The sequence below is a fragment of the Erythranthe guttata genome, chromosome 8, assembly GCF_056151865.1.
Source record: "Erythranthe guttata isolate IM_541 chromosome 8, IM_541, whole genome shotgun sequence".
In the NCBI taxonomy this organism is placed as follows: domain Eukaryota; kingdom Viridiplantae; phylum Streptophyta; class Magnoliopsida; order Lamiales; family Phrymaceae; genus Erythranthe; species Erythranthe guttata.
The window spans coordinates 19809810-19837435 of NC_142540.1; the positions used below are offsets into that span (position 1 = coordinate 19809810).

Genomic DNA, 27626 nt, shown 5'->3' on the forward strand with positions numbered 1-27626 from the left:
CTTCTCCGGTCTGAGAAATTATTCTATTCTTTTCCCTCTTTTTTTTTTTATTCAAAGTCGTGGTGTAACGTGCCATTTGAATATGGGTTTTACTATTCATAGTGGAATTTTTTCTAGTTACAGCGTCAAATAATTCATTTGTCAAGAAATCCTTTAATTTTTTTCCAAATTCTCTCAACCTCTGAATTTTTAAACTTTCCAAATCGTCAAAGTTTTTCGATAAAATCAATTAGAACACAATAATTATCCATACGGAAGAAACCTACTTCAATTTTGAGATAAAGAACGTTTTTTTTTTTTATCGGACTTTGACATTTTTATCCATTTCATGTAGTATTACACGAAATGAAACACTGCATTTCGTGTAATATAACACGAAATGCCTTTTTTTCATAAATTTGTTTTTTTAGTGTAAATTTACAAGAAATACAAGCTTGTTTTTCGTGAAAATTTACACAAAATAAAACAAATTTATTGAAAAAAGGCATTTCGTGCTATATTGCATGAAATGCAGTGTTTCATTTCGTGCAATACTACACGAAATGCATAAAAAAACATAAATCTATGGTTTCGTTTATCGTAAAAAAACACTATTTCATACTTCTTTGCACGAAATGCCTTCATCCATTCCGTGTTAGGGAATACGAAATGTTCATGCACGAAATATAATTAGGAAAGGGTTTGAGAGAATTGTGGTTTTTTTCTTTGAAAATTACAAACGAAATAAAGTCGCACTGCAAGGCGGTAAAATATGTTCTATGAATAGCATTTCAGTTTGAAGAATATACCAACTTATACTTTATTTTGGATAAATTATACATTTATCCCAGGTGTTAGGTCAAATTATACATTGACCCCTAAATTTGAAACATTATTATACAAACGGCCCTCGAAGTTTGATTTACCCCCCAACACGAGCTCTGTCTAAAGTCGCTACTTAGCGATTAAGCGATTTCAATATGATTCTTCTGTAAACATCCCAATTAAGAAAGATTAGTATGCCTTCTGAGCTAAGGCAAAAGAGGAATATAAATCAGAAGAGGGAAGAAAAATTGATTTTGCATATTTCATTTTAATTTTCAAAAATTAGTAACTAAATTAGTGAATTCTGATCCCACTCTCGGCGAAATAAGCATCAGAAATCATGGCAGGGCGGTCGCCGACGATGATCGTGACCAACACTCCGGCGAAGGATCTCGCGTACACGAATTTCGCGTACTGTTCACCCTCCGATCTCCGAAATTTCCTCGTACCTGGATCCAGGCTCGCCTTCGCTTTGATTGGCGATGTGTTCGTTCTGTGTATTTCATATCCTTTTTTTACAAAGACCTTCTAATTTCACTCACGCGCCACTTGTGTTTTTTTTTTTTGCTTTCCCCTCTATGCTGAATTGCTGATGATGATTTAGTGTCATTGTATGTTTTTTTGGGTGCAATTGTTAGTTTATTATTGTTTTTTTAATAAATGGAAATGTGATTCGGGTTTAGGATTGGAATTTATAAAAGAAAATGTGATTTTTCTTTCTGATTAAACTGATGTTATGTGGCTGGTGGGGGTTTCTGGATTGGATGAAGTGAATTGGATGGATTGTTAATGATTTTATGGTTGGGTAATTAATCTTGACTTATCAGCTGATTAAACCCACTGCATGGTATATGCCTCCATATTTTGGTCCTCTTATCAGCTTCTAGAAATCTTAATTTTGATATGAACTTTTCGGTTATTTACATTTTTTTCATAGGGATGATTTTTTTTTACAGTTGGTTTTGGTTGACTAGATATGTGTTGATTTTTATTTCCTAAGTTTGCTGTTTCATTGATAAGGCTGTTCTTTTTTTCCTTGGCGACTTAGTAAAACTGAATTTAGACTCGAGCCTTGTTACTTGGTTTTAACTGAGGTAGTGCACGTATTAAATATTTGTCGAAGCTCACCTATAAATGTCTGTTGTCAATATTAATCCTGTCGCACAATATTCGGCTGTAAAAGTTTGATACACTTTCTGTTTGGGGCATTAGTTGTGGAGGTTTCAAAGTTGTTTGTTCTCTGTATTAATATTTGCTACTACTGCTTTTTTTCTGCTGATTTTGACCTTAACTTCAATATACTGGGCATGATGCCATTCCAAATGGCCATGTTGGTCTTAATGCCATTCAACGTCGCCATGCGAAAGTTTCCACTGGGGACGCAGTATCGGTTAGCAAGTATGATGGGTGTATTTTCTATGGATTATTATTTTGTCTTCAATATGTATTTTTTATTTATTTTTGACAATTTATTCTGAAATTTTTAGATTTATTCCTCCTGAAGATTTCAACCTTGCTTTGCTAACGTTGGAATTGGAGTTTGTGAAGAAAGGCGCAAAAGATGAAAATGTATGTTTCTTCTTTCAAGCTATTCTTTACTATCTTAAAATTTCTGGTCTTCCCTATAGCTCCAGGTTACTACTATAAGATTGTTTTTCAGTTGCGCTATTTGCTTTTTTTTTTTTTTCCTTTTTTTTTTCATATGGGGTTGGCTCTTGCTTATAGTGAAGTACTTTTCTTGTCTAATCAACTCCTATGTTTTTTTGCCCTATCTAGTTTTACAAATCTGTGTTGCAATGCAGGTAGACGCCGCCCTTCTATCCCAGCAGATTCGCAAGAGATTTATCAACCAGGTAAGAAATACATCATTGAGTCTAGTTGTATGTTTATAGCTGCTATGCTATGAATAGTCTTTCCATACTTCAAAGCTACAAGATTCAGTCTGTGCTTGAGGTTCCGCTATGGCTTGGGTAGTTTTTATGCCTATGGAGTCTGTTCATTCATTGACAAAGCTACAAGATTCAGTCTTCTGTCAGGATTTTATTTTGTTCATTTTTTCTCCCTTTTGAGTGGAACTCTGTTCTTGTGTTTCTTTACCAACAGGCTAGTACTTTAGCTCCCAGTCTGGTTTTGTATATCGTCTCAGATTGATCTACAGTCTTTAACTCTTCGATTTCTTCCCTTGGAACCTGAAGTCATGTAGGCAAACATTGCTTATAATGCAAAAAATGGTTTAGGACATTACTTTTGCTATTGACCATATAATGTGTTGTTTGATTCTGATTACAGAACCTTATTATAAATGAATTTTGATGAAAAAACTGTATAGAATCTTTTATTTTCATTTTTATTAATTTTGTTAAACAGGTCCAGATTTTGTCTAAAATCATTTGACACCTCAGATAGTAGTAATAGCATAACTTGTAAAAAGAATTCGTTTGTGTGGATCATCTTTCTATTAGCTGTTACCACTCTAAATCTCGCCTACGCACTTACACTAGCATATGAAAAAATTGAAGTCAATATATTATTGAAGAGAGAGCAAGTGTATATTTCGAGGTATCCATGCTTCTCTATGGTTGTCAAATGTCAATACTTGTTAGATTATTCTGAGACTTGTTCTTGTATATGCAGATTATGACAACTGGGCAGAGGGTAACATTTGAATATCATGGCAATGGATATATCTTCACTGTAACTCAAGCTACTATAGAGGGTCAAGAAAAAAGTAAGGGTATCGAGAGAGGGATGATATCAGCTGACACATACATTGTTTATGAAGCATCAAAGTCAAGTGGAATAAAGGTTTTTCTTTCTTGACATTTTTAGAAATATGTGGTGGTATATTGGTCTGGTATACTTTTGTGCTGCTGTATGTAATTGTCTCTTATCAAGTTCATATGAGTGATTCATGTTTTTACCGAGTTAATGCAGATTGTCAACCAGCGGGAAGCTACGAGCAGCAATATCTTCAAGAACAAAGAATTCAATCTTCAATCATTCGGTATAGGTGGTTTGAGTGCAGAGTTTGCTGATATATTTCGAAGAGCTTTTGCATCGAGGGTTTTCCCTGCACATGTGACCTCTAAGTAATGCTCATATTCGACATCCTTGTAGATTTTGACCTTCATCTCTTTTGTTTGTTTTATTTGGAAGTTAATCTCGACTGGGATGGGAAATTTTCCAACTTGTGGTTTCTTTTACTTTCTTATGTGGCTTTATGATTTTTAATGAACCCTTCATTTTAGACTTGGCATCAAGCATGTTAAAGGAATGCTGCTTTATGGACCTCCTGGTACTGGGAAGACTTTAATGGCTCGGCAAATCGGAACAATGTTGAACGGAAAGGAACCAAAGGTATGTGCACCAAAGTGTTCCGGGATAAGTTCTGCTAATTGTTGATTCTTGCTAATTGTTTGTAATTTTCATGAAAATGTTCTTTTATTTTCTTTATTCTGATTTCATTGGAAGTGCTTGGAAATAAAAGATGTATTTCTATGCATTTAAATACAACTGTTCTTGGAAACAAATAACGCAGTAAATCATAATGAGTGGTTAAATGACCAGAAGAAAGGAAAAGCATGTGAATTTATTAACTGTAGACCTTGACAGCCGCTAAGCTTCAAACGAGATCCTTACTTTTGTGTTGGGGTCTTCCAATCTGGAGTTGTAGACATATATCGCTTTCCCTAAATCTTAAGTTTTTTTCTTGTCTCATGTCAAACTGGTAGCTTTGTACATTAATTAACTCATTTGAATGCACCTATGTCAGGCGATTGAGACTTTAGTGTGGATATCTAATATAGATATCTCAAATTAATTGAAGAATAGATGGGTTTTCTGTAAACTTGACATTAGAACTTGCACTTTTGCCTGGCATATGCATCTGTCGATCTGGGGATATGTAAAATAGTCAAAAGTTTGCTCCTTCAGCCAATCTGAGTTGTTTAACTTTCTTATCGACTAATGATGAATCCAACTGTTTTTGGGTGTTCCTGTATTCTTTTACTTTATATTCACCTTGACGGTTTTGCGTTCCCTAAAAAATCACAGCTATCTATCTGAAATCTATTTGCTTTTGGGAGGCTTTCTGCCTCATTCTGCACTGTGTTTCTTCAGTTGACTGAACATAGTTGAATTACTATGATTAGGGTAGATATTAGTGTTATGTTTTGTTACTGCATTAGCTGTCCTCTTACGCATTTCTGAATGCGATCTATGACCTGGAATTTTAGATTGTAAATGGACCTGAAGTGTTGAGCAAATTTGTTGGAGAAACGGAGAAGAATGTGCGGGATCTATTTGCTGATGCTGAGAATGACCAAAGAGCAAACGGTAAGTTTCTTAACCAACCCTCATTAGCAGAGTTGGTACCTCCAACTCTCACCATGGTTACTAGAATCAAGCAATAGGGTTCGAATCCCGCCCTTCATTTACTTCTTCTGTTTACAGGATTTGAATTTTAGAAAGAAAAAAAAAAGTATAGTCTTCTTTTAATGGCAAAAAAGTCATGTTTGACATGTGTTAATGGCTTTTTTGTTTCTCGTCATCTTTCAGGTGATCAAAGCGAGTTGCATATCATAATTTTTGATGAAATTGATGCAATTTGCAAGGTAGGGATTCAAGAGAACTCATATTGAAATATCTCGTTATTCACCCTTTTATGCATAATGTCATTCTCTTTGTGGTCCTTGAGAATTGCTTCCACCTCTTTCATGCTGCTCCATATACTTGCTTATATTGCCTTAGGATAGTTAACTGTGATGCTTTTTGGGTCAAGATTGGTAATCAATTTGATGATTGAATTAAGTTTGAAATTTTAATATTTGAAAAGACTGCAATTTCAAGGACGTTGTTAAGTCAAATTTTGCATTCTCGTTTTGACAAGGTCCAGTTTTTTTTCTCATCACTGACTCTGTTCTGAAAGCAAGATGCCTATAGCTACGTTGTTCTTGTGCAGATTACATTGATTTTCTTCCAGATCATGTATGCTTATATTTTCCATGAGTTTGGTATTAAATACTTCATATCAGGATTTAACATTGTACTTATAAGATCAAGCGACGCACGGTTAATAGATTATTGTATTGTTAAAAAATGTTAGTATTGTTGCAGTTGTTGTTATTATTGTTGTTATTATTATTAGTATTTATTATTATTTATTATTATTATGCTTATTTTTATTATTATTATGCTTTTAACTCCTTTGGTATAAAATTCTCAGTCGAGAGGTTCAACTAGAGACGGGACTGGAGTACATGATAGTATTGTAAACCAACTCCTCACCAAGGTATGTATTGTTTTAGTTGAGGTTGTGGGGTGATAAAAGAATTCACTACATTCCATTGTTACTTGTTGCTGGTATATGCGATTGACTAACTCTGAATTGCATACTTTAGATAGATGGTGTGGAATCTCTGAATAATGTTTTGCTCATTGGAATGACGAACAGGAAAGATTTGCTGGATGAAGCTCTTTTGAGGTGCTAATATTGATTCTTTTTTCTGCTATAACAGTTGTTAATTGTATGAATCTTCTGTGTATAAAAAGCCCAGAAATCTCTAACAAAGTGATGCAGTGCAGTTATTAACATTTCCAAGTCTAAGAAAGTTATTGCTATATTTTAAAGGCGGTTCCTAATTTTTGGATTTTAGGCCTGGACGTCTGGAAGTTCAAGTCGAGATCAGCCTTCCTGATGAAAATGGTCGTTTGCAAATTCTTCAGATTCATACAAATAAGATGAAAGAAAGTTCTTTTCTTGCTCCAGATGTGAACTTGGAAGCGCTAGGTATGTGATTGGCATGCTGCCCATCTGTTAATATGTCTTTGCTAGTTTTAACTTCTTTTAACACTAGACAACAACGTGTTCCTAAATTTTTTGTCAAACCGAAAGGTTATGCATCTACTATATTTCTTGGAAGTATTTTTTTGCTCACATTTGGATATTCGATAGGCTACTATGCTATTTTAGTAGGTCAAGTAATTATTCTTGCTAAGAGAGTAAGACTTCTACATCTGTAGGTAAAAATATATACTGTTGGGAAGTTACATTTTACTTTTTCTTGGACAGTCAAAACAACTGCTGAGTCCTTCTGTTGATGAAAATATATGCTGTTGGAAAATTACATCTTACTTTTTCTTGGGTAGTCAGAACACATACGGTGCATAGACTTATCTTGGTTTTTCTTTTGTTTTTCTGTTTTTCTTGCCATGTATTTTCTATGAGCATTTATTAATTCCCAATTTATTTTATTTTTTTGTTATCATAGAAACAAGTTTTTTTTTCCTGTGGTGCGAAAATGTATGATCTGTTACATTTGCAAGTTGTGTTTGGTTTTACATGTATATTCGTCGTGTGCATTCTGTTATCTGACTACACTAAATTATTAACATAATTCATGAAGATAATCATTACACCTCTTTCTGGATGCAGCTGCTCGGACGAAAAATTTTAGTGGAGCAGAACTTGAAGGTGTCGTGAAAAGTGCAGTATCATATGCACTGAATAGGCAACTAAATATGGAAGATCTTACCAAACAAGTGGATGAGGAGAATATAAAAGTTGTTATGGATGATTTTTTGAATGCCCTTCATGAAGTTATTCCAGCATTTGGAGCTTCAACAGATGACCTTGAACGCTGCAGGTATGAATAGTTAGCTGATTAAGGCTAAGTTTGACGTAGGAATTTGAGATTAGAAGACATGTCTACTTCCTGGAAAAGAAAAAGAAGCACTCGAAATTCAAGGGGTGTGGGGGGATATTTTACCATATAAAACTTCTAGGTGGTATAGGATATCATAATAAAGAAAATATTAGATCGATAATTTCTATTCATATTTTCTCCATCAAGAGCAATTCAAAATGTTGTATATCGAGTAAATCATTCTTATTTTTCCTTTTCCCCCTTAATTTATCATCTTTCCGTTTATCCATCGTACTTTCTCTGTGTGTGTTCAGCTTTCTTAATGTGCTAGGTATGGCTTAAGTAAAAAGTTTATTCTAACATTATTAAGATGAAATGAAGGAATTGTAGTTAGTTGTGTGTGATGTACTAGAGAGACAAGAAACTAATTTGACTTGTAAATCATTCCCTTCTATGTTACATTTTGCCCTTATATACCCTTTTTATGGGCATGTGTGTGCTTTTTCTTTGTGGTGCTAACAGTTTGTGATCCACGTATCAGGTGTTTATTTACTTGGTTTACATTTATGAATAATAAGATATATATAGTTGCAAAAATTTCTCGAGCAGAAAACTTATAAACTAATGCTTCTTGCAGACTGAACGGAATCATGGAATGTGGTACCCGGCATGATCACATATACCAAAGAAGTATGCTGTTAGCAGAACAAGTTAAAGTTAGTCAAGGAAGTCCACTTGTTAGTTTCCTTCTGGAAGGCCCGAGTGGCAGGTAATTATGATGTGTGTTTTTTTTGATATATAAATTTGGTGTGTATATTGTTGCTTTATCAAAATTATGTTTTCTTGGACAGTGGTAAGACTGCGATGGCAGCAACAATTGGTATTGAAAGTGATTTCCCCTACGTCAAGATAGTAAGTAATTTAACTTTCTTCTTGGCAATGTCTTGATTTGTGAACATTTAGTTTTTGACCCTTCTGTTCGATTTTAACTGTTTCCCTCTTTGTCAAATCATTAGATATCCGCTGAAACAATGATTGGACTCAGTGAACCCACAAAATGTGCCCAGATTGTTAAGGTTATATACATTGACCTTTTATTGTGCTCATTTCCTTGGACCCTTTTTGTGGTCTTTGAGGAGCAGTTGTTTCTTGCTTCAAATATATCATAATATCCATCTACATACATAGTATGTGTATGCATACTTAAGATTGAGGAGCATTACATATTATGTTTTCGTTGGTAGGTATTTGAAGATGCATACAAATCACCACTAAGCGTAATTATCCTTGATGATATTGAAAGGTAACGTTTTGATGCTAGATGAACGATGCATATTTTATCATTTGGCGGTCTTCATACAGCCATCTCATCTGTATCGCCTTTTGCAGGTTATTGGAGTATGTTGCAATTGGGCCTCGCTTTTCAAATTTAATTTCTCAGACATTATTGGTGCTCCTGAAACGACTTCCTCCCAAGGTATTTTTCTTGATTCGTGCAAGACATTAATTAGGATTTACCTGAAGGGGTAGATGTAATGATGCTAATATTGTTCTGATGAAGATTGGATCTGAGTTACCTTGTATTAAATGGAGAAATTGAAAATTGAAACAATGCTTTGCACGATGCCTGTCATAGTGTATATAATATTTAGGGAAAAATTATGGTGCTCAAGTGTCGTGACTTCGCGCAATAAACGATCAAATTACAATGATGAGAAAACTTGACCGTTGTCAGCAAAGATGGAACTTCTGTCGACTGTAGTTCAAGAAACAAATCAATATGTTGCCCGTTTTCAGTTACATCGTTAAAGAGCAATGACTACTATGTATTAAATAACTGTGTTTTTAGATGACAGCAATAAATCCCTGGTTTGTTTTTTGTATTAGGCTGCACTCTTTAACAAGATTTCATGCGTCACCTTTTAGTATTATAATTAGAGAACAGACCGTGAAATATTTTAACATAGCGTGAAATGTTTTAATGTCGTATACCCAAATAAATGTGGAAAAAAAAATGAATTTAGAGATGATCTTATTATATCTAATTTCTCAGGGGAAAAAAATTCTTGTTATTGGGACAACAAGTGAAGTAAACTTCCTGGAGTCAGTTGGCATTCGAGATGCTTTCGCACTTACCTACCATGTTCCGACACTAAAGACCGAAGATGCCAAAAAGGTAATGTCAGCATTTGATGATGCAAACTATATATATATATATATATATATATATATATATATATATATATATATATATATATATATATATATATATATATATATATATATATATATTCATTCGTTTACATGGCAATGATGTTTTTTTACTTGCATTTGCTAACAAACATCCTAGATGAACACGGAAATTGTGAACCAATTTGGATCATTTTAGGCATGATATATGTATATATTATATATACATATATATGTAGCTGCTAAGTACTTTCGACAATCTAAATAAGCAATAATAATCTAAGCAACTGCCACCTACCATATATTGATATTTCCTTCCTCACAGGTGTTACAAAAGCTCAATGTTTTCTCGAATGATGATGTCGACGCCGCTGCTGAGGCATTAAATGATGTAAGTCTAAATCACCACACTTCAAAATCAAATAGAAGGTCGAAAATGGGGGTGACAATATAACCTAATAAATAGCTCCGAGTATGATATAAGATAATCTGATTACCATTTTTTTAATATTTTTAAATTACTCCAGATGCCCATCAAGAAGCTCTACATGGTGGTTGAAATGGCTGCTCAAGGTGAAAACGGTGGAAGTGCCGAAGCCATTTACTCTGGTAAAGAAAAGATCAACGTTGCGCACTTTTATGATTGCCTTCAGGATATGGTGCGTTATTAGTGCACGAACATTCGCATCTTGCTTCGTTGCAGGTTCTTTTTACACTTCTCTTTCGGGTTTCTTTCTTCACTGTTTTCTGTCCCGACATTTATGTATTGTTTTCTGTTCTGATCGTTAGAGAGAGGCATTTGGGGCTAGGTTTTAGCATTCGTTGAAAAACTAAAACTATTTAAAGTTCGTTTTTGGTAGTAAGTTGGTTTTTCATTGCTGTATTATTTGTATGATCATCGTTACGGTTCGCACACTTGTACTGAAAATTAATAGCAACTATTTTTTTGGATCGCGTGAACAAAATTTGATGAGATGTCTATGTTACGGATTGATTTTAATTTTTATTTTTTTCCGCACACATAATTGATCGATAATAAATCACGAGCCTCTAGCATCCTACCCAATGAAGGATTAGCGTTGATCGGTACTATATACAGGTCAATTAATTCTATGAAAACACGATCATAGAATACGATTTATGTCGAAAGACTTTATAACATTTGTATAAACTCGTGGTCTTTTGTAAGATGTCTTAATCAGGACAACCAAACATCATGTTAACAGTCTATAAGAATGCATGCTAGTTTTTTAATCATTCTCTTGAATTGCAAATATGGGTTCCGTATTGAAACGAGTTACTCCGAAAGAATCGAATTTTCCGTAAAACACGTAAATGTCTGAATAGGAAAAGCATTGGTGGTGAAGAAGTTGAAGAGGACAGCCACTAGTTGGTTGTATTCTTGAAGATAAAAAAGATAGAAGAATAAATATAAGGACTATGCTTTATTTGATAGTGAATTCACTTATAAGTATTTGAATTTGATTTCCTATAGATAAATTAATTGAAATTGATGTAGTGTCACTTAAATGGGTAGATTAAACAGGAATGCAATGATTGCTACTTCACGCGAGTAGATCATATAGGTAGAATTGTTGCCACGTAGAGAGCTGTGAAATGAACATGCAAAGGTAAACGTACGTAAACCAAGTGCCGGTTTATTGGACTGAAACCCCTCAAATGCTCAAGTCAGATGCATCGGCAAACAAATGAGTAACTCCCAAGAATTTGAGAGAACTCGGAGAATAATAACGCGTAACTTGTAAAAATGAGTTAAGAGGGATTTCTTGGTTAGTAGAACCTCGTTAGAGACCAACTCTAAGTGGAATTAAGGACTCTAATTGACTTGTACTATTAAATTAATGAAATCGACCAATTAACTTAATTATTTACAGATGAGTTGCGTTTTGTGCCATTGGCCTCATCTAATTTTTTATTTTTGACCCGAGCGACAAACAATAACAAACAAAAGAATTTGGCACATTTCGGAAATCATCTTAATTCATCGTGGATTGCCCACTACATAGTACATCTCGTGCGATTTGTGAATTACTGCACGAAAATAGAATTTATGCGATTCACATATATGGTTTTGCTAATTCCCAAATTTGTTCCTCTATTTACAAGTTCACAAGCAAATGACCAATTTTACTTGCTTTCTTTTTTTCTTTCTTTTTTTTTTAATTTGATAAAAAAAGAATATGACCAACTTATTTGCTTGCCAACTTTAACGAAATAGTGAATATGTAAAAGTTAAGGGCTTTTTGGTTTTGATGAAATGAGTCCAAAAGATGAAGCATCTAATAATTGTGGAAACTGAAAATGAAATTTGGGTTGGATGTGTTCGTCTTGTGAGATCCTACACCCGATGAAATACATCATGTGATTTCAAGCCGTAGATTTACATAAATAATTACCCACTAAGCACACATACACATGGATGTACGTGTTATTATGTGTAGATCAGTAGTGTAAAACTACACGGTGTGTATTTCAACAGGTATAGGTTCTACAAAATCGATGTGTTCTTGGGCGGCACGTTCAATGCGGATGTTCGGTTAACATTTTATTCTCGTTTGATTATATGAATCGAATTAATTCGGATTAAATACGAACCGGAATTTTAGTCAATTGCCTCAAAGGGGAAATAAAAAGGTGGGAAAAGGTTCAAGATTCGTTGAGATTGATTCATCTTTCTTCCTTCTATTTCCCCATGTATGAGCGCGTGCTTGTAACTCGCTCCACCACCTATAAATAGCAGCCCCTCTCCATAGAGGTGAAAGATATATAGTCAGCAATTAAATATTAAGAAACTTCTTTTGTTATATATATTTTCAGATTTTAAATCACTCATCAATTTAACATGTCGAGCAAGTGTAGCAGCTGTGACTGTTCTGACCAGACTCAGTGTGTGTAAGTCTCTCTCTCTCTCTCTCTCTCTCTCTCTCTCTCTCTCTCTCTCTCTCTCTCTCTCTCTCTCTCTCTCTCTCTCTCTCTCTCTCTCTCTCTCTCTCTCTCTCTCTCTCTCTCTCTCTCTCTCTCTCTCTCTCTCTCTCTCTCTCTCTCTCTCTCTCTCTCTCTCTCTCTCTCTCTCTCTCTCTCTCTCTCTCTCTCTCTCTCTCTCTCTCTCTCTCTCTCTCTCTCTCTCTCTCTCTCTCTCTCTCTCTCTCTCTCTCTCTCTCTCTCTCTCTCTCTCTCTCTCTCTCTCTCTCTCTCTCTCTCTCTCTCTCTCTCTCTCTCTCTCTCTCTCTCTCTCTCTCTCTCTCTCTCTCTCTCTCTCTCTCTCTCTCTCTCTCTCTCTCTCTCTCTCTCTCTCTCTCTCTCTCTCTCTCTCTCTCTCTCTCTCTCTCTCTCTCTCTCTCTCTCTCTCTCTCTCTCTCTCTCTCTCTCTCTCTCTCTCTCTCTCTCTCTCTCTCTCTCTCTCTCTCTCTCTCTCTCTCTCTCTCTCTCTCTCTCTCTCTCTCTCTCTCTCTCTCTCTCTCTCTCTCTCTCTCTCTCTCTCTCTCTCTCTCTCTCTCTCTCTCTCTCTCTCTCTCTCTCTCTCTCTCTCTCTCTCTCTCTCTCTCTCTCTCTCTCTCTCTCTCTCTCTCTCTCTCTCTCTCTCTCTCTCTCTCTCTCTCTCTCTCTCTCTCTCTCTCTCTCTCTCTCTCTCTCTCTCTCTCTCTCTCTCTCTCTCTCTCTCTCTCTCTCTCTCTCTCTCTCTCTCTCTCTCTCTCTCTCTCTCTCTCTCTCTCTCTCTCTCTCTCTCTCTCTCTCTCTCTCTCTCTCTCTCTCTCTCTCTCTCTCTCTCTCTCTCTCTCTCTCTCTCTCTCTCTCTCTCTCTCTCTCTCTCTCTCTCTCTCTCTCTCTCTCTCTCTCTCTCTCTCTCTCTCTCTCTCTCTCTCTCTCTCTCTCTCTCTCTCTCTCTCTCTCTCTCTCTCTCTCTCTCTCTCTCTCTCTCTCTCTCTCTCTCTCTCTCTCTCTCTCTCTCTCTCTCTCTCTCTCTCTCTCTCTCTCTCTCTCTCTCTCTCTCTCTCTCTCTCTCTCTCTCTCTCTCTCTCTCTCTCTCTCTCTCTCTCTCTCTCTCTCTCTCTCTCTCTCTCTCTCTCTCTCTCTCTCTCTCTCTCTCTCTCTCTCTCTCTCTCTCTCTCTCTCTCTCTCTCTCTCTCTCTCTCTCTCTCTCTCTCTCTCTCTCTCTCTCTCTCTCTCTCTCTCTCTCTCTCTCTCTCTCTCTCTCTCTCTCTCTGTATATATATATATATATATATATATATAAATTTGTTCATATATATCTCATTTGCAAAATATATGTCTGTGATGTGTGCTTTCCAGGAAGAAGGGATACGCAGCTGACATCATCGAGACCGACAAGAGGTATATATATATATATATATATATATATATATATATATATATATATTGACATGTATATATATGTTGATCTATGGAATGAAATTTTAATTTGGTGTGTTTAAAATGCAGTTACACGGTGGTGATGGATGCTCCGGTGGCGGAGCATGACGGCAAGTGCAAGTGCGGCTCGAGCTGCTCTTGCACCGACTGCACCTGCTCCCACTAAACTCGATAAATAATTATTCACTAATAAAAATAAAAGGGACACTTAAATTATAAATAAGTTTGTATCTGTGTGGTTGTGTTTGTACTAAACAATCAATGGTCCTTTGTCAAGTTTGAGTGTCCCTTTTGTACCCTATTTTAATGAATCGATATCTACTCTCCTCTACTCGTCTTTTTCGCTATCTTACTTGCCTCTTTTATTTTGAAAACGAAAAATCGAGTTATTAAATCGAAAAACGAACCAAAAAGAAATAAAAGAAAAAAATATATTCATATTTCAGAAAATTCAGATGAATTAATCCACCATCATCAATCACAAGATACTAACCTTAAAAAAAATCCTAACAGGGTAATATTTATGTTGTTTCCATAACTTTATAAATTCGAAAAAAGAAAAAAAGAAAAAAAAAATCGAGATAAATTCGACTACCTCAGACGTTGAAGCCTTCTGCACGAAGGCATATCTTGTGAGCCTCGATCAATTTCTCACAAGCAGCTTCACCGTTCTCCACAATGCATTCGTCTCTCGCCTTTTTAGTCTCGGGGCAAGCACAGCATATCTTCTTCTTCGGTTTTGAATCGGGCTCCACAGAAGCTGAAGGAGTGGTGTCGTGTGCTTGTTGAGAGAATATTCCACCCATCGCCAATCAACCCCTCTAAAAGAGGATTTAATAAAGAATTAAAAAAAAATTAAAAAAAATCTCATGAAATTTATCTAACGAAAGAAAAACGAAGATTAAGTGACGTGAAGTAATTAGTAATCAACGGGATGCAGGACAATTTAACTATTTAAGTGAAGGGAGCTATTTCGAAATTAACACTGCCACTTTGGAATTCCTAAAGGTGGAACAAAGCAAAACTGAACCAATTGTACAGAACTGCTGTCGAACATAAATCGAACGAGAATAGTTTGAATAGTTCTCTGTTGCACGAGGAACTGATATACGACACGGTGGTATTCTTTTTTAGTAGATTTTTAAGTTTTATGTCATCTCTAAAGGTTCAATCTTTAGGTTTTTCGAATATTTAAAACCAACCGAAACCCGAAAACCTGAAACCCAAAAACCTGAAACCTGAAACCCGAAAATGGGTAGAATAATTTCATAACAAATACTAATCATAACAAACTCTTGGGAAAAATCGAGCCTTTTACACCCTTCTCTCTATAGCATCAAAACATCCAAAATGATCATCAAATTACGGAACTTTCAATCAGATCAAATATGAATTAACTCCCATAAAAATGGCACAAACATCCATAGTAAAATAATCTACAATAAATCAACGGAAAAAACAAATCTACAAACTAAAGCCCGATACGAAGCTCTTGGATGTTTCTTATTGCCATAACAAAATTGTGATCTTGCAATTCCGATCTAGTTAAAATTGGGGTTACGATCCTTTTGACCTAAAAAAAATAATTAATCCAAATTCAAAACTAATAAAATTTGATTATATATTGTAACGCAACTTTTCATAATATTACTAATCAGATTCTAAATATAGAGACAGATTTAAAAAAAAAAAAAAAAATCATGAATCGAACTAATACAGAAAACGAATCACCGGATTTTCAATCAATTAGCAGTAGAACTGTTCGAATTCAGAACAAGTGCAAATTAAATTCCATAAAAAAATTAATTAAAAAAACCCTAAATCGCGAGCATAGAATCTTACCGTGTTTTTCTTCTTAAATTTTTGACAGAAAAAGGAGCGGAGAAATGTTTCTGACTGATCGAAGAGGGTTTTAGAAGAAGGGGTTTACATCTCTATTAAATATTTAAAATGACGCAAATACCCCCAGCTTTACTCACGTGAATGTCACGTGGTGTGAATTCAGGACACTTTTGGGCAAAAGTGGACAAATTCGACATTGGTGCAACAAAAAAATGATTGTGCGATATATTTTTTTTGTTTGGGGGGCAAAGCGCAAAAATGATACAAGTATAGGGTGCAAAGTGCACTTAACCCAAAAACAAAAATCACACATATTGAAGTGTTTATATCTAAACATTGGGAGTGGGTAGAAATATATCGTGGTGGTTCAAGAACGAATTCTCTGCATCAGTTTATGGCCCGGCCCGAAACAAATCAATGCAATAATCTTTATTTTTTGGACAAATTACGGCAAACACCCTAAAGTAAGGTAAAATTACGAAAACCTCCCTCGTGTTTGAGTAATTACAACCACCCCTTAACTATGTATTTCCGTCATGTTTGCACGTCCACCCTTACGGTGTCAAATTTATCTACTAAATGAGGGGGTTTTTCGTAAGAAAATACATAGTTTAGGGATATTTGTAATTACCTAAACATAATGGTATTTTTGTAATTTGACCTTACCTCAGGAGTAACCAAGAAAGTTTCAAATGCTTTAAGATGTTTTTCAAACCTATTTCAAATGGAATTCTAGACATTAATCTTTTTTGTGTGCGAAACGTGCAATAAAATTATACACACACACATACACTTACATATCACCCGATGTACTTCGTCAAGTGTAACATAGAATAAACTCTAATAGTCGCAAAACTCACAGTTCAAGAATCTTACTGCATTCACCCAAGTCCTCATCTAAAACTATTGTACTAAATAAGCTAAACTTTTGCAACTAAGCAAAAGGGGTAAATTTTGACTAGAGAGAGAAGGAAAATAAATTTTAAAAAACGACTAACAATTCAATAGCCGAATCGAATGATACGGCATTACACGGACAGGGAAAGGGAAAATAAAGAACGGCAAATAGCTATACAGCAACTCCAACATGTCATCAAGAACCCATACAAAACGTAAAAAAATAGAAGATAAATTTGACCAGAAAAGCATAAGTTAGATCAAGAAGCTCCAATATATATACGAGCCATAACTTTTCGAGGTGGAATGTAAAAAAAAGTTAACGACACAAGTCCATCTCAAAAACCCGCATCCACGATTGAAACGTGTATTCCAAAATGATATTTTATCTTCAAGACTACTCTTATATCACCACACGAAAGTGAAATCATAAGCAAAAATAACGAGAATGAAAAAGTGAAACATAAACGCACAAAATCGTTGCTCTTCCAAGAAATTTTATAGCAAAGGTAATTTACATGAAATTTACAAGGAGAGAACATTGTACAACAAAGACACGCAAGATTTCATCAAATTATAGCTGTATTTAGATTCTTGTCAAAACCCCATTTCACATAATCTTGAAAACAAAGAAACAATCGATGTCCGTAAACGAATTTAATCGTACTTCTCCCTCCAAGAATACACGAGAAAGAAAACCCACGAAAGCCCCAAGACAATGTCACCCAAAACCAATCTCACCCAATCATGGCCAAGAACTTCGATCTTCCTCTCGAAGTAAATTCTCCAAATTGCCATTGCAACGTGGAGAAGCACACACCCTCTAGCAAAGAAGTTGTGGAACTCCCTATCCTTCACAAATGCAACCATCAACAAAAGAAACCCAACCGCGAACAAAAGCAAACCCGAAAACGAATCGGATGTTCGGATCAAGAGCTGGTCGTGGGGCGTGGAGCCGGATAGCTTACTAGCGTGGTCCCTACCATGGCTAAACACAAACATCTCATCTCTATAGAACATCATTAGTGCTCCACAAGTTAGCGCAACCGAAGAATGGAGCACACACATAACGAAAAAACCCGGAGAAGCCATTGATATTCCGATATATAGCTTTTTACCTCGTCTTACGACTCAAATCAAGATTCGATTTTTACAACTGAAATAGCACAACCCTTAGGGCTATTGGCCAAAAACCCAGATGAGTTCTTCTTCTTCTTTTTTTCTTTTCGAGATACTTGTCTTAAAAACTCAAATCAAGATTCGATTTTTATGACTGAAATAGCACAACCCTCATAAAACCTAGGGCAATTGGCCAAGAACCCAGATGAGTTCTTCTCTTCTTTTTTTCTTTTCGAGGTACTTATCTTAAAAACTCAAATCAAGATTCGATTTTTATGACCGAAATAGCACAACCCTCATAAACCCTAGGGCTATTGGCCAAAAACCAAGATGAGTTTTTCTTCTTTTTGAGGTACTTGTCTTGAAAAATCAAATCAAGATTCGATTTTTATGACAAGAAAACACAACCCTGATAAAACCCTAGGACTGCTGGCAAAAAACCCAGATGGGTTTCTTGATCGGTGTGTAATTCTAATTTCTAACACCACCATATCTTATTCCACCATGCCTTTGCTCAGAAGAAACAGAGGAAACCCATTATTGTTGCTACTTGCCAAAAAAAGAAGAAAAAAAAAGATTCCCCACTCAATAATTGAACCAAACTTATCAAAATTCAAAACCAAGAGAATCACTATTGAACGGAAGATTTCAGTTTAAGGGTTTTACTTTCTAGAGAGAGAGAGAGAACAAAGAAAATGGATCCAAGAAAAGTTGGTGGGAGGTTCAAAAACCCTGATGCCTATTGGGGGTGAAAATGGAAAATAATTAATTAATTACCTTAAGAAATCAAGAAGTTTGTGTAAGAACTTGTGGTGATTTTGCTGGTAATGAGCTGGTGGTGGGAATGGCTGTTTTTACAGCTAATGAGCTTACTATTCTTATTGAACAGATAATTTGTGTACCCAAATAGAAGACAAAGATCCTAAATTAATTGGATTTTAATGTTTAATTAATATATATATATATATATACAATTCAAGAAACTATCATGTTGACATATTATTGTTAGTGGGGCCAGCTCTTTTCTTGTATTTGTATTATTGTATGTATATAAATATCGGTGTAAATTAGAAGATCGAGTCGAGTCGAATGTATGGTTATTTATTTATTTTTTACTTTTGTAAATGTTTTATTACTTTTAAAGTTGTGTTTACGAATGGTTTAATTTGACTGCTACTGTAAAAAGTTTTAATTGTTATATTAATAAATTACTTGACTGAAAAATAAATAAACTTCGCTTTATTTTTCAAAAATACATTTTCTGGACTCGTAGAAAAAATGATTTGAGTCGTACAATGTATTTGGCTTCTTTTTTAGTAACAAAAATTACTTTCATTCTCAAATTCTTCTCTTGGAACATACTTCACGAAAATGAAATGAAAATAAACCAAGAAACGCTTCCAAACAAGCATTTATTTCTAACTGACGTCGAACTCGAGCAATTTGTAAAATTCTCGAAATGAAAATATGTGTTCGAGTTTGATTCGTATTTAGAAAGTAAAACTCAAACGAGTTTTTACGTAACAATCTTGAATTGAGTAATTGGATTTTTAGTTTCAAATCCTATATATAAAATTATATATTATACATGGAGAAATATCTTATATATGGATGTGGATCTTGAGATATTTCATTTAAAAAAAATTAATAATGGGTGCACAATAATGCATCATATTTGTTAATATTTATGAATCACTATTTTGGATGTGTATGACTGCTTCTCTCACATGTTGCACACCACTAGTGGTCTTATTTAAATCATGACATGTCTAAATCATCATATTTTATATTACCATTTTTTTTCTCCATCAATTAGTTACCCGATATCTGAAATTTAAAATATAATTCATTCATATTTTGTATTACTATTCTTTTTATCGATCAATTAATTAAAAGATATCTGAAATTTCAAATGTAATTCATTCATACATAAATATATCATTTGAACTCAATATATTGGTTAGAAAGCTAATTTAAAGGATTACAATTTTCGTGTTTTGAATTTCACCAAAATCAGAGTAAAAAATGGTCAAAAACTCGCTAAAAGTCAAAACTGTATTATTAAAATCGAAACAAGTTTAACATTTGAGTTCCATTAGCGATAAGAACACAATTCTTTTCGAATTAACTAAAAGTCATTCGCCGCCATTTTTATAAAAATACCCACATACTACAAATTTCACCTATAAAATATGAAACCCGCACTTAAAAAGGAAAATGATGATTTTTTCCGTATAATACTAAAAATTTGTATACTGCGGTGGTGTTTGCAAAAGCATTTAGAAACAACTTTTGATATTTTGTTTTGCTCATAATCATTTTAAGGTGTTTGCAACATCATTTTTTACTTTTGTTTCTCTAAAAATAAAATATTTTAAGCTATTTTTTAAAGCGCCCCCCTTAATCTGTTTTTTCTATTTAAATTTATTTTACAGCATATTTGCAAACAGTCCTAGCTTTTACAAATAAATACTTAATACCTCTTAACTCACAATTACTAACTTCTGTTTTTAAATAAGTTTTTACAAACACCACCTATGAATGCAAAAAGTTAGGACATACTAAGAAATCACATTTAATACCGATTTTTTGCACATTTTTTATTGTTACATCTAATACAAGTAATCGAACACTCAAGTACCTAGTAAGCAATTAACTCGATCCAATCTAATACAATTTAATTCGACATAGGTAACCGAACAAGTTAGAAATGAAAATGAACTTTAGCATAAATAAAATTAAAATGTGAATCTAAATTATTGGGACTTACAACATTATCAAGAATTCACAAGTTTTACAATGTGGGACAAAATAACTCAACCAAATTCTTCTCTTATCGCCGTGCTAATAATAAGTATTAATGAGAAACCTCAATAACTCTATAATTAAAAAAAAATTAAAGAAAATAAAATAAAAAACAATTGTCCTATTTCTGCAGAATAACACAAAGAACACTATACAATTCATTTTCCTTTTTCCCCCACAAAAATAAAGTGCCAAAAAATCATCAAATAAACGAATTTTCCCGATTCTTGGGATTAACTCTTCGACGCCTCCTCGAACTGGGTCTCTTGTCTTTCCCACGCCGAACAATAATCTTTTTCGGAGGAATTTTTTCGTGATATGCAATAACAGCTGGCGGAGCTTGTGCTCTTCTTACATGTTCCAAGTGTGCTCTTTGCTCCAACAAATCTCTATGATATGCCTGTTAAATAAAAACAATATATTCCGATTCTCAAATAAATAAATAACATAAAAATTGCACAAACAATCGAACAAAATCATAATTACCTCAAGCGATACAATACGATAAACCCGATTTTCCCATAAATAAAAAAATTATTTTTCATTATTTTACCTGTATTACGAAATTGCGCCTTTCGCAATCAAGAAACATATTAACGCTCCAATCAACTTGTGCCAACACTTTATCCCTCACAGTCGAGAAACTCAATTGATCCCTCGAAGTAAATCTATCGACTTCGTTGAACCATAAACAGCTAAAAAGATTCGTAATCGGAATATGCTCTCTTATTATTACACACCCTTCTGGAACATCTGCACAAACATCAATTCTTTCAGACCAAATTTGAGAAAAAAAGAAAAAGAAACTGCAGATAAATGCAAATAATTATCGACGTACCACTAGTTATAGGTAGCTTAGCAGAAGTGTACGGTGTTAAACCCTCCTCTTTATAAAATTCAATCTGATAGTCGATAGAAATATTATCGTATTTCCCTCCAGCTTTATTCGCCTCGGCTTCTTCGAATACGTCAAAACGTCTATAATGTCTCGATATTGCTAGGGTAGCATTTTGGCGCCACAAGAACCTGATATTAAATATGAGCAGCGACCAAAATAAATTTTTCACATTGAGAAAGACTTAATAACATTAAAAAAAAGAAGATAAAAAAAAATGATACCTCTCGAGAATTTGGTAAGGGTCCACAACGAGCTGAAGCTTTCCATCAATCCAAATAGAGTATCGGGTGTTTGGGAATAGCCTATGCAACAATAGCTTCGGCACCTGCCATAACAAAGTATTAAAGAAAATTGTAACTGAAAATAAAAAATACTACAAACTGGAATTGGAATTGTATTATTAGACCATATTTAAAAAATTAGGGGCTCGTGGATAAGACGCCAGCGAACAGCTTAACATTGTGTGGGATTGAATATAAACGTACTAGGATTTTACGATTTCCTAATGAATCCTATTCCAAACAAAAATCCTTCAAGATTAAGAGTAAAATTCTTAAAAACTATTTTACTAGAATTGTAATAATTTTACTATTTTTTACGATCGGATTTTACTAATTGGGCCAAACCAATTTTTTTTCATCACTCCAGTGGACACATTTTTGTTTCACCGACATTTTCTACCGTTCAACTAACAATACCAGTTGTGAAATTTAAGGAAGAAGACTAAACACTAGCGACAAAATAACAAACAAGATGACAAGAGCGGTGATAATGAGAGTATACGAGTAATGATAGGTTGTATCCAAAGGTCAACCTGACGACTTAAATCTAATTTATTAGGTTTTTAAATGGAATTTTTTATTTTTATTGAGATATGTTTTATTCATTTTTTTTAGTTAGGTCATGTTTTATTCATGTTTGCACCTTGCAACACACTTCTTTTATGTTTGAAGATATAACATGTGGCATGCTATTCAATTCTACAACACACGTAAAATCCTCCGATTTTACAGATTACGATTTTACAGCCCCCTTTTCGATTTTACTTAAAATCTTGATTATAACATTGTTTTCCGAACTATGGCGCAAACGTAAGGGAAAACAAAAATAACCACAAAGAAGCAAAACAGACCTTTCCATTTCTTCTTGAATCGGTGTAAGGAACGTTGTGCACCACTATAATCCTCCATAATCCAACCTGCTTATCACTGCCCAAAAGACTCATATTCTTCATATAATTTTCAGTCTCTTCATCGACAAACATGAAAAACGGAACTTTCCTTCTAGACGTTTCACCAACATTTTCCGGCTGCTGAATTAAATCATAATTTCCTGCATCGATATTTTACTCATATTATATTTACGCTCAAATGCCCAAAAATTAATTATTGAAATTCAAATATAGTTTATGTTTGTATTTACCAAAAATAGCAGAGGCAACAATGACCTCGTGAAACTGCTTCAACACCTCAAGATCAGCCACATCAATGTCGAATCCAGTTCGATAACCGGGCCTACATCCTTTGACAAATCTGACAAAAAAGGGTACATCTTAAATAAATCTTTAAACTCAAGCAAAAAAAGAAATATAATGCTGAGAGAAAAAAAAAAAGTTATTAACATACCCACAGTGAACAGTCATTGACTCTTGAATATCAAACGAATCATTCCTCAGTTTCAGATTAGGATAACCACCAAAATCAGATCCTCCGATTGGATCGGTTTTCATCGGATTTTCCTCGGAGAAATAAGTTAGACGTTTAAGAATAGGAGAGTGTGAGGGAAATTTAGGCATACTAGCAACTGCCTCCTCAACCGGAACATAGCAAACTGGACATGCTGAGAAAAGCAACCAAAAAATAAAAATTAAGTTAGATTAAATTTTCTTAACAAAGTAATATGCGAAGAAATTATACAATGAGGAAAAAAGAACTTACGTCGGGGGCCAATTCGCCTCATATCACCTGGAGGAGGGGGCGGAAAAGCAAAATCTTTGCATGGATTGGTCAACACAGTGACTGCGCTAACAGAGTCACCCATAGAAGAGGCGTTCGACAAATCACCATAACCGGTAATGTCATTACATACTAGAAGTTTGTCGATCTTGGAATTATTATTAGATTGTAATGCCTCTTTTTCAGCCAGAGAAGGTATAATGTATGACTTGTTCAGGTATCTCGAATCAAACGGCAAACCAGCACTATCCAAATAATCCTCTGAAAAAAAGAACTCCATTACTAATAATATATATATATAAACATATATATATAAACATATCAACCTACAGAAAACTGAATTAGACATAAACGCGCCATATACTGGCTAATGCAATGCAAAGAACAACTTTCCGCTCCCTTTTTTTCAATTATTAACATTAGTTGATTTGTGAATAATACTCGATCATCATAGCATTGGAAAGATATTCAAGACAAGATAAACAAATCAAAGAACTCGGATAAAAATAACTGAATCAGACATAAGTGCACCATATATATTAACATCTAAGTCTAACAGAAATAAGTTTAATCTGATACTAGCAAAAATCTACAACGATGATTCCGATCATTGTAGCATTGGAAAGTTATTTAAAACAAGAAAACGAGAGAGGAAAAAAAATCCACAACATATATGTGTATATATATATATATTACAGAGATGATAAACTCCACTACTCAAGGAAATATAACTAAATTAGACATAAACCCACCATGTATAAGTTATAACATCAATTAAATTCAATTATTAACGATTAACAAATAGTTCGATTCATCATAGCATTGGAAAGTTATTCAAGACAGAAAGAAAACGAGAAAGAAGACCAAAAGGTCGAACCTTTGTTGACTGTGAAGAAGCCCGTGAGGAAAGCCAAGAGAGCAAACACAGCCAAAATCAGCATTCCGACTTTCTTTCTGCTCAAGTATCTAAAAGTGGAGGAGAAAAATCTTTCCTTCTCTCTAGAAACAATAAGGGAAGTCTTCGAGGACCTACGAGGTAAATAAGGATTCGAAGACCCTCCTCCATTCTGTGCCAGTTGCTGCAAAGATCCGAAACTACCCGAAAGTCTTAAACCCAATGACCGCTCAGTCATTGTACCTCCAAACCCTCAAAAGTCAATTTCATCTCTTCTTTTCTCTCTCTCAAATTAATCCTTCATCCATCGAAGAATTTTTCGTGCGTGTTAATCGGTACGGTAAATCAAGAACGACAGTCCCAGATGATCAATAACCGAGAGCAGAACCCCGCTAGATTACAAAAAAAAAGAACATGAAATCAGCATTTCGAATTCCGTAAATCCACATTTCGAGCAACAATAACCAGATTGATGTTTCGTCGATTTAATTAAATTAAATTAAATAATTCACAAGAAAAAGCTGATTGAGATTCCACTACCACGAACAACTCTGGATCCCACCACAGATCAACATCAAAACATTCCGAATTCGGTAAATCTATCACACACACACACACACACACACAGACAAATACAATAAAACAAAGTCAACCGCTCTTACTTCTCACTGGAAAAAACAATCAGTTCCCACGCATTATCCATAAAATAAAAGAAGACGAACAATCAATTAATCAACAAGAACGAAAATCACGAAACAAAAAAACCAAAACGACGTCGTACTCACTTTTATCCAATCCCCAATTCAGTGATTCACACACCCCCAATAACAGAAAATCGCAATTAAAAAAAAAAACCCAGAAATCAGATGCAAGAACTCAAGCAGTTGGTTACAATTATAAAATCATCCAATACAGAAATCCGAGAGTTGGGAATTTAAATCTGGACCCACGTACATAAATGCCCACGACGCAAAAAAATTATTACAAATAAAAATGAATTAAAAAAGATATTTATTGCGATTTGGGTTTTTAGCAGCTTGCTTACCTTGGATTTGGATTTTTAATAACTAATTTATTCTTCGGCTCTACAGATTAACGATTTGAAAAAACTGTGTTCTTCTTCTCTCTTCAGTTTCTTCGTTCGTGGGGCTGCTTCTTCTTTGCAGTGACATCTCGCATTGATTTGGGGGTTAATTTTTTTATTTTATTTTTTTAATTTCTTTTTTAATTATTCTAATTGTAATTTAGATTTTATCGTGTAGCCAAACACGCCCGCCATTTTGGTGTGTGATTTAATTTCTTGCAGAATTCGAGAAATATTCTCTAATAATTAGTGGGCACAAAGAATTTTGGTATGTTTTCTTATTTTTGTCATATGTATTAATAAAATTAATAATTAAATATATATTTAAATTAGAAAATATTATTTTTTTATATTTCAAATTTTTCCTGTATGTGAAGAAAATTAATAAATATGCGTGATTTTTTAATGAAAAACATATAACATGACTTGAAAAAGCTCGTTCGAATGATTAACTATAATAAGAGTAAAACTGAAAAAATAATAATTAAATTACTGGATCTTTGGAATTGTAAAACGATACATAATACTTTTATAAATTAATGCACTTGTGACTATTGAAATTCTATTAATTTAACGAAATAATAAATTATCGAGTTAATAATTTAATACGTTCTCGTCGAATCGTGATTGGGAGATATTAATATTTAAACGAGGTTATTAATTTATCGAGTTTGTATTGTATGATTAAATAAAAGTATATAAAAAGTTCAAAAAAAATGTAGATTATTCCAAGTTGAGGGAGTAAGTAATAAGACTAGATTTGTCTTCCTACTTGTGATAAATAATGTTTAATATATTTTAGAAGTAATAAGGGCAAATATGGAAAGGGAAAAATAATTAATGCAATTTTAATATTCTAGAGTGTGTGTTTTTTATTTTTTTATTATTTGAAAATATTATTTATTTGAATGAATATGTCAAGCAGCAACAACCAAACCAACTAAATTTATGATATTTATTTGAACATAATATTTAATATTACTTTCGGGAAAAATAAATACTAGGCCGAGAATTTTGATAAGGATATGCTTTCTTTCTTTTATTATTTACTAGCATTTTTTCCCCGTGCGATGCACGGGATATTATTTATAATGTGGAAAATAATTAATTTAATACATAATAAGAAAATATCATACACTAAATTTAACATAGTAAAATTTATTGATGTAGTATTATTCATATTTTATATAACATTGATTTTTTTAAATCTGGCATATTAAGATTTATAATCCAAATATATAGATTAAGATTTAAAAAATCGTATTTCTATCTTTATCTCTTAAGATTTGAGATATATTGATGAAAAATCGGAGATTGACAATTATTAAAAATTATAAAAAAAATATTAAAAATAAATAATTACATAAATACCATTAGGGTTTTTAGGGTTGCACAGCGTTTCTTTCTTTTATATATAAGATTATTGACATTACGTATCAAATCGTTCTATTATTATTATTATTATTACTAGCATTTTTCCCCGTGCAATGCACGGGATGACATTTCAAAAATAAAAAACAATGATTAGTTTAATACATGACAACAATAATTATAATGAAAACTTAATTGTTAATATTAAATTAATCATTAAGTGAATAAATTAAAGAAAATTAGAGAAAATATGCTGAAAATATGAGATAATAATAACAATTAAAAAAAATATAGAAAAAAAGTGACTGTAAAATAGAAAATATAATATATATATACATGTACATATATTAATTTATTTTTTACAAATATGTCATTAGGGTTTCTTGGTTTGTCCCAGCGTTGCTATCTTTTATATATAAAAAAAAAAAATAATAATAATAATAATAATAATAATAATAATAATAATAATAATAATAATAATAATAATAATAATAATAATAATTATTATTATTATTATTATTATTATTATTATTATTATTATTAGGGTAAATTACAAACAACCCCCTGAGGTATGGTCAAATTACAAAAAAAACCCTCTTGTTTGGATAATTACATCTACCCCCTCAACTATGATTTTTTCTTACACCTCCACCCTTATGGTGCCAAATTCAACATAATCATCTAGATTCCGTGAAATGTGCTCTAGTTTGTATTCGTTTTGTGTAAAAAT

The 27626-nt window shown here is 33.6% G+C and overlaps 5 protein-coding genes across 10 annotated transcripts; 2 read left to right on the forward strand and 3 right to left on the reverse strand.

Moving 5' to 3' along the window:
- Positions 1-831: 831 nt before the first annotated feature.
- Positions 832-10603, forward strand: NSF (AAA-type ATPase family protein). Its single transcript, XM_012995180.2, has 21 exons — positions 832-1308; positions 2107-2202; positions 2292-2373; positions 2607-2657; positions 3439-3609; positions 3739-3893; positions 4053-4161; positions 5040-5139; positions 5362-5417; positions 6029-6094; positions 6204-6286; positions 6459-6592; positions 7238-7448; positions 8086-8217; positions 8300-8360; positions 8465-8524; positions 8693-8751; positions 8838-8925; positions 9502-9624; positions 9964-10029; positions 10166-10603. The coding sequence occupies exons 1-21, from the start codon at positions 1145-1147 to the stop codon at positions 10307-10309; spliced, it is 2211 nt and encodes a 736-aa protein (XP_012850634.1). The 5' UTR covers positions 832-1144; the 3' UTR covers positions 10310-10603.
- Positions 10604-12273: 1670 nt separating this feature from the next.
- LOC105970374 (uncharacterized) lies at positions 12274-18778 on the reverse strand. 4 transcript variants are annotated; one of them, XM_088822279.1, is made up of 3 exons: positions 15873-15955; positions 14626-14851; positions 12274-12386 (listed from the first exon to the last, which is right to left on the reverse strand). In XM_088822279.1, exon 2 carries the CDS (start codon positions 14834-14836, stop codon positions 14627-14629), a length of 210 nt encoding a protein of 69 aa, XP_088678405.1. In that variant the 5' UTR covers positions 14837-14851; positions 15873-15955; the 3' UTR covers positions 12274-12386; position 14626. The 4 variants fall into 4 exon arrangements, with proteins under 4 accessions (XP_088678405.1, XP_088678406.1, XP_088678404.1 ...); XM_088822280.1 differs by lacking the exon at positions 12274-12386 and adding an exon at positions 12387-12404; XM_088822278.1 differs by lacking the exons at positions 12274-12386; positions 15873-15955 and adding an exon at positions 18666-18778 and having other exon boundaries at positions 14448-14851.
- On the forward strand, positions 12318-14361 carry LOC148768754 (metallothionein-like protein type 3). The gene is made up of 3 exons (XM_088822282.1): positions 12318-12551; positions 13950-13991; positions 14100-14361. Exons 1-3 carry the CDS (start codon positions 12502-12504, stop codon positions 14194-14196), a joined length of 189 nt encoding a protein of 62 aa, XP_088678408.1. The 5' UTR covers positions 12318-12501; the 3' UTR covers positions 14197-14361.
- On the reverse strand, positions 17250-17946 carry LOC105970459 (hypothetical protein). Its single transcript, XM_012995284.2, has one exon. It carries the CDS (start codon positions 17859-17861, stop codon positions 17427-17429), a length of 435 nt encoding a protein of 144 aa, XP_012850738.1. The 5' UTR covers positions 17862-17946; the 3' UTR covers positions 17250-17426.
- A 1843-nt stretch (positions 18779-20621) lies between the features above and the next one.
- LOC105970423 (tRNA (met) cytidine acetyltransferase, putative (DUF616)) lies at positions 20622-25712 on the reverse strand. Of its 3 annotated transcripts, none has more exons than XM_012995245.2 (10): positions 25487-25712; positions 24424-24833; positions 23529-23807; positions 23217-23430; positions 23014-23123; positions 22724-22923; positions 21813-21916; positions 21532-21719; positions 21247-21446; positions 20622-21093 (listed from the first exon to the last, which is right to left on the reverse strand). In XM_012995245.2, exons 2-10 carry the CDS (start codon positions 24677-24679, stop codon positions 20896-20898), a joined length of 1749 nt encoding a protein of 582 aa, XP_012850699.2. In that variant the 5' UTR covers positions 24680-24833; positions 25487-25712; the 3' UTR covers positions 20622-20895. The 3 variants fall into 3 exon arrangements, with proteins under 3 accessions (XP_012850699.2, XP_012850700.2, XP_088678402.1); XM_012995246.2 differs by lacking the exon at positions 25487-25712 and adding an exon at positions 25227-25426; XM_088822276.1 differs by lacking the exon at positions 20622-21093 and having other exon boundaries at positions 21238-21446; positions 25487-25633.
- Between the last annotated feature and the right edge of the window lie 1914 nt (positions 25713-27626).